The sequence below is a fragment of the Fukomys damarensis genome, unplaced genomic scaffold, assembly GCF_012274545.1.
Source record: "Fukomys damarensis isolate Sample0158 unplaced genomic scaffold, DMR_v1.0_HiC HiC_scaffold_14, whole genome shotgun sequence".
NCBI lineage: Eukaryota > Metazoa > Chordata > Mammalia > Rodentia > Bathyergidae > Fukomys > Fukomys damarensis.
The window spans coordinates 23691788-23701784 of NW_022900926.1; the positions used below are offsets into that span (position 1 = coordinate 23691788).

The window sequence follows — 9997 nt, forward strand, 5'->3', positions numbered from 1 at the left end:
TATCTAGAATATGGTTTGCAAACCATTGCATGCTACTTTGAAATGGTACTTAGGACTGTTTTCCACTCTGAAATCTGTAGGACCTCACTCCTGAGCACTCAGCATCTCTATTTGGAGGTCTGTTGGGCATCTGACTTTACACAATCTCAGCTGAACTCCTGATTTCCCTCTGTCTCCCCTCCCTGCAGCCTGGATCCTTTGCCTGCCTCACTACCATCTGTGCTGCAGTGCAGGCCCTAAACCTGAGACTTCCTCAGTCTTGCCTTCTCTTTTCCTCATATCCATCAACAGGGCCTGTAGGTTCTACCTTTTAAGATTTATCCTGAAACCTATTACTTTTCCAGTGCAGCTGTGCCAACCTCTCACACCTTTGGGGTCCCATCCCCTGGGAGACCCTTCAGTCCAGTGGATTCCCATTACTTCTCTTCATCTGCATTGGGGCACTGGTCCAAGCTACTGCCTCTTATCTGCACTTCTAGAATTTAACTCTCCACTCTGCACCCACTCTCATTTTCTCCTGTTTGATTTTCCACACTGCTGCTGAAATGGTCATTTAAAAATGAAACTCTGCTTAGCTCATTCCATTGTTTAAAGCCTTCCATTGCTCTCCTGATGCTGAGGATAAAATGTAAGCTCTGTGCGTCTCCTACACCGCATGATGTTGTCTCACCGCCTTCTGACCTCGTGTCCTACCACACACCTCCCATCCCCGCCTCCATTCCCACCCTCAGCCCTGTTCACCTTGTCCTCCTCTCCCCAATGCTTCCCCGGGCTCCTTCCTGCAGCAGGTCTCCATGCTTGCTGCTGAGGATTCCTCCTCCAGATTTTTGCCTGTCCAGCTCTTCATATCAATCAAGAGTCTGTTAAAATGTCTCCTCTTTGCAACGCCCTCCATGTCTCCCTTTAGTAAGATAACTGTTCCCAGCCCCATCAGTTTGTACTCCCCAGATTGCCTGATTTTCTTTTCTTTCTTTGATCATTACCCCAAGTTATATTTCTAGTGTTTGCTTGTGTGTTTTTCAGTATCCCTACAAGACTGTGTGTCCCCTTGGTGGGGACATAGTCTCCTTTATCACAGGTCCCCATTGCCTAGACTGATGCCTGATGCATGGCGGTGCTCAGAAGAACAGGGGGATCCGTCCATGAAGGTGAATGTCTTCCAGTCTTGTCACTGTTCTCATTCTTGACAGGGTGAGATCTGCCTCTGTACAAGCAGGATCTTTGTTCAGAAGAGCATCTACAGTGAATTTTTAAAAAAGTTTGTAGAAGCTACCAGAAAGTGGAAAGTTGGCATTCCTTCTGATCCATCAGCCTGCATGGGTGCCCTGATAAGTAAAGAACATTTGGAGAAAGTAAGTAAATCTCTGTCATGTGAGTTGCAGAAAGTTCTTCTTTGAGAAGAAGCTCAGTGCAAACGTAGTATACACATCAGGCTTTGACATACCGTAATTGCTTTTGAAAATTATGAACTGTGGGAAATTGTCTCTGGATACAAAGTCTATTTTAGACAATGACTATGCAAATGGGGCTCTGGTTAAAGCAGCATCCACCTGGAATGAATGAACTAGGAATAAAGTCAGCTTGGAAATGCCACCTATAGAGTAGGGAAATTTTAAAACGTGAAAGTCATAACAAGGCCAATGTAGACCAAGAGCAGTAGGGAATTCCTTTAGACATTTGCTTGGCTTTCTCCTCCCTCTTCTTACATTAAATGTCTCCCTCCAAAATGAGGACTTTTAGCCCTTTCTATGGAAAACTGAATACTTTAGGACTTCTCTTACCTCTTTGGTGAGTTTTTCTCCATCATCCTTAACACCACCGGACATACAAGCAGTATTGCTTATTGTAACCCCCATTGACAGCTTCCCTTGACTAGAGTAGGCCCCACAGTCAGGTTCATTTCCTACTGTGCCTTCAGACCCTAAAAAGCACATAGAACATGGTAGGTGCATAGTATTGGTTGGGAGAGTGTTTGGGTCAACACCATATTGTGTAATCCAGTTACGCTGTTTGTCCCAAACTTACACCACCACCACGGTACACATTTTCCTTGAATTCTTTTTGGCTTAAACTTTCTGAAACCGAGTCTAAAGTGCATCCTGAAATAGATCCTGTCCATCTCTCCTGCTTGCACGACTCTCAGCATCAAGCTCCTGAAAGGAAAAATAAACACAAAAACAAAATTCAGTCTTCAAGAAAAATCATCCATCATTATCTCTGAGTCACAGGGTTATTACATAATTTATTTTTCCGTATAGTCATCTCTCTCTCTCTCTCCACATATGTATGATATATAATATAATAAATGTAATATAATATAAATAGAATCCCCTAGATATAGCTTCAGAATATAGTCAGTACTGAAAATAAAAATTAGAAATTTTTTGTTCTAGAGGCTGTCTTTACCTAAATCTTATACATCATTCACTTACTGCTTTCTACAATGGACACAGTTTCTTAATAACTTTTTGAGTGTTTAACAACAGAATATACCTGAGCATGAATTTAGCTTTGCTATTCATTAACTGTATGAACCCTGAATATTTTCTGTCTCTCAGTTATTTTCTCAGCAAATAGAGAATAGCAACAGATAAAGGTAGCTGAAAGAGTTTTGGGGAAATTGAGAATATTTTAGTGCCTGGCACTTAGACATTACATAAATTACTTCCCTCCCCTGTGAAACAGGGCTGAATGCCCAAATGGTGGTTGGAATTCTCTGAGCAGCCAGAGGCTTCTGGGAGGTTGAAGCAGGAGGATTGTACATTCAACCCCAGCCCTGACAATTTAGTAACTTTATGAGAAGACAAAAGAATTGGGAATTTAGCTCAGGGTGAGGGCTCTGGGTTCAATCCCCAGTACTGCCAATAACTCACTCATTCACTCACTCACTCACTCATTAACTAACCAACCAACCAACCAACCAACCATAGATTTCTTTGCAATTACCTCATATTGCTTTTGCTGATTAGAGAATATTGGCTTTTTTTGTTGATTTTATGAAGTCAAGTGATAAATGTTTTCTTACCTGCCCAGGTCAGAGGTTACATCAAGAGAGCTCATGCTGAAGGGGCCCATATTCTGTGTGGAGAGGGAATAGATAATTTGAATCTTCCCGCCAGGAATCAGGCAGGCTACTTCATGCTTCCCACAGTGATAACAGACATTAAGGATGAGTCCTGCTGCATGAAGGAAGAGATATTTGGGCCGGTGACATGTGTCGTCCCCTTTGAGAGTGAAGAGGAAGTGATTAGAAGGGCCAATGGTGTGAAATATGGGCTGGCTGCTACTGTGTGGTCAAGCAATGTGGGCCGCATCCACAGGGTGGCTAAGAAGCTGCAGTCAGGTTTGGTCTGGACCAACTGTTGGCTCATCAGGGAGCTGAACCTCCCTTTTGGAGGCATGAAGAGCTCAGGGATAGGAAGAGAAGGAGCCAAGGACTCTCATGACTTCTTCACAGAAATCAAGACCATCACTGTCAAACACGAATGACTGCCTGTGGAGAGTCTGAAATGACCAATGGCTGGCAGCAGAGAATCAGCTGTCCAGTGTGGCAAATGGAAATGCCACCATATATGGTGCCCTGTCTTGATCCTGCAGGAAGTCATCTTCAGTTTATCTGCAGTAGATAGTGTCTTTTACCAGCTAGTGAAGAGATGTTGTCCATTTTCAATGTGGAGTCAGAGCAGAAAAGACTTCTGCATAGGATGGCACTACAAGGAAGCCAAAAATTACCAGTCTTCTCTCATGGTATATCTTCATAATTACTTTCTCCATCAACTTGATTGAATCCTTGGGAATCATTAATAACCATATATTTTCATTTGCAAATATAAGATTAAAAATCTACAAAGCTGAGTAGAAGCAATTTACCATTTAATTTCTATTTTTGAGGAGGCTGTGGAAATGGTCTCCTGCTCCATTAGCTGTTACTATGGTTAATTGATAGTTGATTATACCTTATTATGTAAAGGGGCAGTGGAATGTCTATGCAACTTGGTAAAGGGGACTTATATTATTGATCATGCTAAATATATTTGTACAGGACAAAGAAAAATGAAATTACTATACTTTTTTTATTGTTTTTTTTTTTTGTTTTTTGAGACAGGGTCTCACTATGTAGTTGATTCTGACCTGGAACTCACTATGTAGCCCAGGCTGGTCTCGAACTCCCATTGATCCTCCTGCCTTAGCCTCCCTGAGTGCTGGGATTACAGGCGTGCACGACAATGCCCAGCTACTATACTTTTGGATGGAGGAAATTTGGAGCACAAAGATAAAATAATTTGATTCATTTCTACTGCCAATTATAATCAATTCTAATTCTTGGTGTTCCTAATGAGGCTTAGAATTTACTAATCCTAAAAGAAGCAATAAATGTTGAATAATTTTAATAAAAGTATGGGATATATGTTCTTCAGGTGTCTATTATCCTCCTTATCCCAGCCCTCTTAGAAGTATGGACTACTAGTAAAGGTATAACTAGTGATTTTTTTATGGATCTCCAAATTATCTGAGAGAAAATTGAGTTTTACAAAGGTTAAATAGCATATTTAAGGCCATACAAATGGTACAGGGAAGAGGTAGGATTTCAACATCAGACCCTAAAATTCACTCTGACAACCTCACCCTTGTCTTTGGTTTTGATACAAAAGCACTGAAGCACTTATATCTTAGGGCACACATTGTGCTAGGTTCCTCCTTCAAGTCTCCTTCTGCTTTGTCTCTCTCTGTTATTCCCCTCTGAAAACCTTGATTTAGAATACAGTGCCTGGCATGCAGAAGAATGGGATGAGGTCTTCCTGGTGCTCTGGGTGTAGTAGTAGGGGGAAGAGTAAATCTTATAATTTTGGATATTGGCTTGTTCCCAATTGTTGAGAATTATCAGTCAGACTCTTTAAATAAAGTGATTCCATTAGATTATACTGGTTCCTAGTTTTCAGCTTCCCTCTGTCTCCTTTTCTGTTTCTCTGCTCTAACACACCTCAGCAGCCAGGGCTTATCATCTTTGCCTATGATGTCTTGGCCTCCTACTCCAGTCTTTCCTAGTTTATTCCAGCCCATCAAAGAGGGTGAATCCAGACTCCAGACTTTACTCTTCCCAGGCCACCTCATCATCCCTTAAGTCCTCACAGCAGCAGGGATTCTCTTTCTGGTAAGTGACAGAATTTTACTGAAACGATGCATTCAGAAATGATGATAAAAAATTTGGAGGAGGATTTCCAAGGGATGTGATTATATTTATACACTTTTGTTTCTAAGACAGGTTATGGGCTTACAGGTATTTATTATTTCTTATGTCAGAGATATTTACATACCAAGAAAGGAAAGTAGATCATCCTGAAGGACATTGGAGAGAACCTGGGGCAGAATATGAGAGGAGGTAGGTCACCTCTTCCCAGCTGAGCTCTAGAAATCCCAATTATGGAGGCATCAAAGATGAGAGCAGGCACTGATGGGAAAGCTGTGCTTCCTAGATTTGATGTGCTGGTCCACTGGGTGTCCTGTATAATGTAGATTTGGCTTCAGGATTAGGCCTAGTCTTGCAGTTTGAGTGTTGAGGAATTAGAAGGCGTTGAAATTTCTGGCTCAGGTATCTCTTCCTCACCTTTCAGGTCTCAGGAGCAATAGGCTACAACATTTTCTTTCTGCTAGTGACAAAGGAAGGGCTTGAGTGGGACATCTTCCTGAATAAGGCCAATGTAGTTTATGTTGCAAAGAAAGCCTGAGAGAGCTCTGGAGCTTCCATGAAACTGAGTGGAGGATGAAGAGAAAGACTGTTCCACTGATAAGTAAAATATAGAGATCCCTCTGTATGCAGGGGAATTGGGTTCAGGGTACCTGTTACTCTCCTACTTGAAGATCCCAAGGTCTAAGGATGTGCAAATCCCCTATATAAAATGGAATAGCATTTGTATGTAATCCTTGGATATCCTCCTGTAGATTTTAATCAACTTCAGATTACTTTAATACCTATTAGAGTGTAAATGCTCCATAAATAATTTCTGTACTATGTTGTTCAGGTCCATGTTCGGGGTTATTTTCCATGTAGAGTTGGTGGAACCCAGTGTTGTGGAACCCATGAAAACAGAAGGATGACTGTGCACATAGAATCTGCCTATGTTCTTAACTTGGGTAGTTAATGAGGATATAAGCAGAGCCATCCATGCAGCCTAAAGAGAAGCTTGTCTCTGACTCATTCACACATAGAAAATGTGGAGTCAGTTCCTGGTATCATGATGACTTACATGTAAACTGCTCTTCCAAGCTCAAAAACAAAACAAAACAAACAAACAAACAGAAAGTGACTTTGCCAATTACCTAAGCTAATTAACCTGTATGATTTTTCTCAAGAATGGTTATCAGTCAATCAAGGGCTATCAAATATCTGGCAAAAGAGAAACACCAAGAAAACCAAAAGTGTAAATAAGATCCAAATTGTATAACTAATAATGTGAAATAAGAAGAAAAGGGCTAAAGGTGTAGGGGAACTGGGAAAGATAGGGGAAATGAAAAAAATATGAAAAAAGGAAAAAATGGAAACAAAGTCTTGTAAATAGAGAGGAAATTATAAAGATCAGAGCAGAAATTAATACAATGGAGACTGAGAGAGTGCTACAAAAAATCAATGAATCGAAGAGTTGGTTTTTTGAAAGAATAAATAAAATTGATAAACCCTTAGCCAACCTTATTAAAAAAAGGAAAGAAAAGGCTCAAATCCATGCAATTAGGAATGAAAAAGATGAAGTCACAACAGATCCAGCAGAAATCCAGAGGATCATTAATATCTACTTTGCGAACCTGTACTCTTATAAAATGGAAAACACAGAAGAAATGGACAGATTTCTAGATGAATAAGAATTACCAAAGTTGAACAAATAAGATATAAACATTCTAAACATCTGAATTACAATCAGTGAAATTGAGAATGTAGTTAAAAATTTACCAACAAAGACAAGCCCAGGTCCTGATTGTCTCACTGCTGAATTCTGCAAGACATTTAGAGAAGAACTACTATTAATACTCTTTAAACTTTTCAATGAAATTGAAAGGAAAGCAATACTTCCAAATTCATTCCTGGAAGCAAGTGCTACTTTGATTCCAAAACCAGGGAAAGACCCAACCAAAAAAGAGAACTACAGGCCAATCTCCCTAATGAACATAGATGCAAAAATCCTCAACCAGGTATGGCAAACAGAATACAGAGGGTCATCAAGAAGATCACACATCCTGACCAAGTTGGATTTATCACAGGAATGCAAGGAGAGTTCAATATATGTAAATCAATAAATGTAATACAATATATTAACAGAGTGAAAGACAAAAACTATATGATCATCTCCATAGATGCAGAAAAAGCATTTGACAAAATTCAACACCCATTTATGATGAAAACCCTTGATAAAGGCTATCTATGAAAAACCAACAGCCAACCATACCAAATGGTCAAAAACTGAAAACCTTCATGCTAAAATCAGGAACAAGGCAAGGATGTCCACTATCACCACTCCTGTTCAATATTCAAAACATTTTTGGAAACATTAGCCACAGCAACTAGACAAGAGAAAGAAATAAAAGAAATAAAGATAGGAAAGGAAGAAGTTGAACTGTCATTATTTGCTGATGATATGATACTCTATGTAAAAGACCCCCCAAAAAACTCTGCCAAAAGACTTCTAGACTTAATTGAAGATGCAACAGAGTAGCTGGATATAAAGTAAACACTCAAAAATCAATAGCCTTCTACACAATAACAGATTCATTGAGAGAGAAATTAGGGAAACATTTACTTTCACAATAGCATCCAAAAATGAAATATCTAGGCATCAATCTAACAAAGGAAGCAAAAGACTTTTACATTGAGAACTACAACACTGTGCAAAGAAAGAACAAAGAGAATATAATAAAATGGAAAGCTATCACTTGTTCCTGGGTAAGAAGAACCAATATAGTGAAGATGGTCATACTTCCAAAACTGCACACAGATTCAATGCAATCCCTATTGAAATCCTAACAGTTTATTTCACAGAACTAGAGAAATCAATCCAAAAATTCATTTGGAACCAGAAGGACTAGAGTAGCAAAAGCCATTCTAGGCAACAGAGACATGGCAGGGGGAATCACAATCTCCAATTTAAAACTAGACTACAAAACCACTGTGTTAAAAATAGTATAGTACTGGCAAAGAAACAGACCCGAGGATCAGTGGAATAGATTAGAAGATGCAGAAACAACTCCAGACATACTCAGCTACCTCATCTTTGACAAAGGTACCAACCAGCCTCACTGGAGGAAAGACAGCCTCTTTAATAAATGTGTTGGAAAAACTGGATTTCAACTTGCCAAAGATTGAAACTAGACCCCTATCTTTCACTATGCACTAAACTAAAATCAAAGTGGATTAAAGATCTAAATATTAAAAGTGAAACACTAACCTTGTTGGAAGATAAGCTAGGTACAACTCTTGAATACGTTGGCATAGGAAAAGATGTTATGAAGAAATCCTCAGTAGCACTGGAATTAGCACAAATAATCAACAACTGGGATCTCACCTTTTAAAAAAGCTTCTGCACTGCAAGAGAAACCACCAACAGAGCTAGGGGACAAACTACAATGTGGGAAAATATTTTACTAGCTGTTCCTACTATCTAGAACATATAGAGAACTCAAAAAACCCAGCCCACCCAAATGTAACGATCAAATTCAAAAATGGGCATCTGCAATGAACAGACATTTCTCAGACAAAGAAGTAAAAGCAGGAAGTAAATATATGAAAAAATGTTCCACATCACTGGTCATTCGAGAGATGTAGATGAAAACATTCTGACATTCCACTTCACCCCACAAAGAATGGCTGCTATCAAGAAATCAACCAATAACAAATATTGGTGGGATTGTAGGGAGAGAGGAACCCTTCTCCATTGTTGGTGGAAGTGCAGAGTGGTGCAACCACTGTGGAAATCAAAATGGAGATACCTGAAACAAGTAGGATTGAAAGTCCCATTTGATCCAGCTATTCCTCTGCTGGGTATCTTCCCAAAAGAATTAAAAGAATCATACCACAGTGATATATCCTCCCATGTTTATAGTAGCACAGTTTGTAATAGCTAAAATTTGGAAACAGCTCAATTGCTCATCAACTGGAGACTGGATAAGGAAGATGCGTATTTTATTTTTTTATAAAATGGAGCACCACTCAGCCATAAGAAACTAGAGACATTTATAGCTAAGTGGTTGCGCATTGAGGACATTCTTTTTTTTTTTTTTGGTACCGGGGATTGAACTCAGATTCTTGTGCTTGCAAGTCAGGTGGTGGAACCACTGAGCTAAATCTCTGGCTTGAGAACATACTCCTAAGTGAAATTAATGGGACACACATGTGTAAATACCAAATAGTTTCTCTGGTATGAAAAACTTAAAGTGTATAAGTGTCAAAATGTATAATTGATATTTTGTAGTAGGAAGAAAAGGTCTAAAGATATTGGGTAAATGGGAGGGGTAGGGGGTAAAAAAGGGAAGAGAAAAAATAAGAGAAAAGGAAGAAAACGGAGACAAAGTCTTTGTAAATAGGGAAGGGTGGAGGGGGTGACGGGAGGGCAGGGCTATGGGGAAAAAATAAGAACCAAGACCTGTCATGTGAAGGTACAAGATCCCAATGATGAATGTAACTCTTGTGTATCTAGAATGTAGCAAATAAAGATTCAGTTTATTAAAAAAAATGGCAAAACAGAAAAAAAGAGAAAAATAAAAATAATAAGACATTTCCCCCACAAAATGATTTCTTTAAATGGAGAATACTCAGACATATTCAATTGAAATAAAAATATTCCAATATGCCGGGCGTGGTGGCGCACGCCTGTAATCCCAGCACTCGGGAGGCTAAGGAAGGAGGATCACTGTGAGTTTGAGACCAGCCTGAGCTACATAGTGAATTCCAGGTCAGTCTCAACTACGTAGTGAGACCCTGTCTCAAAAAGCCAAAAAAAAAAAAAAAAAAAAA

At 39.4% G+C, this 9997-nt stretch overlaps 1 protein-coding gene and 1 long non-coding RNA gene across 2 annotated transcripts in view; both read left to right on the top strand.

Moving 5' to 3' along the window:
• The window catches only part of Aldh8a1 (aldehyde dehydrogenase 8 family member A1), an 18771-nt gene extending 15125 nt beyond the window's left edge, over positions 1 to 3646 (top strand). Inside the window, exons 6-7 of the mRNA XM_010626536.3 lie at positions 1191 to 1352; positions 3034 to 3646. Of these exons, the coding sequence (XP_010624838.1) occupies positions 1191 to 1352; positions 3034 to 3489 (618 nt within the window). The 3' untranslated portion in view covers positions 3490 to 3646. The remainder of the gene's footprint in view (positions 1 to 1190; positions 1353 to 3033) is intronic.
• Positions 3647 to 4145: 499 nt separating this feature from the next.
• On the top strand, positions 4146 to 6394 carry LOC117286009. Its single transcript, XR_004517132.1, has 2 exons — positions 4146 to 5152; positions 5302 to 6394. It is a non-coding gene; the product is annotated as an uncharacterized LOC117286009 (long non-coding RNA).
• Positions 6395 to 9997: the final 3603 nt, after the last annotated feature.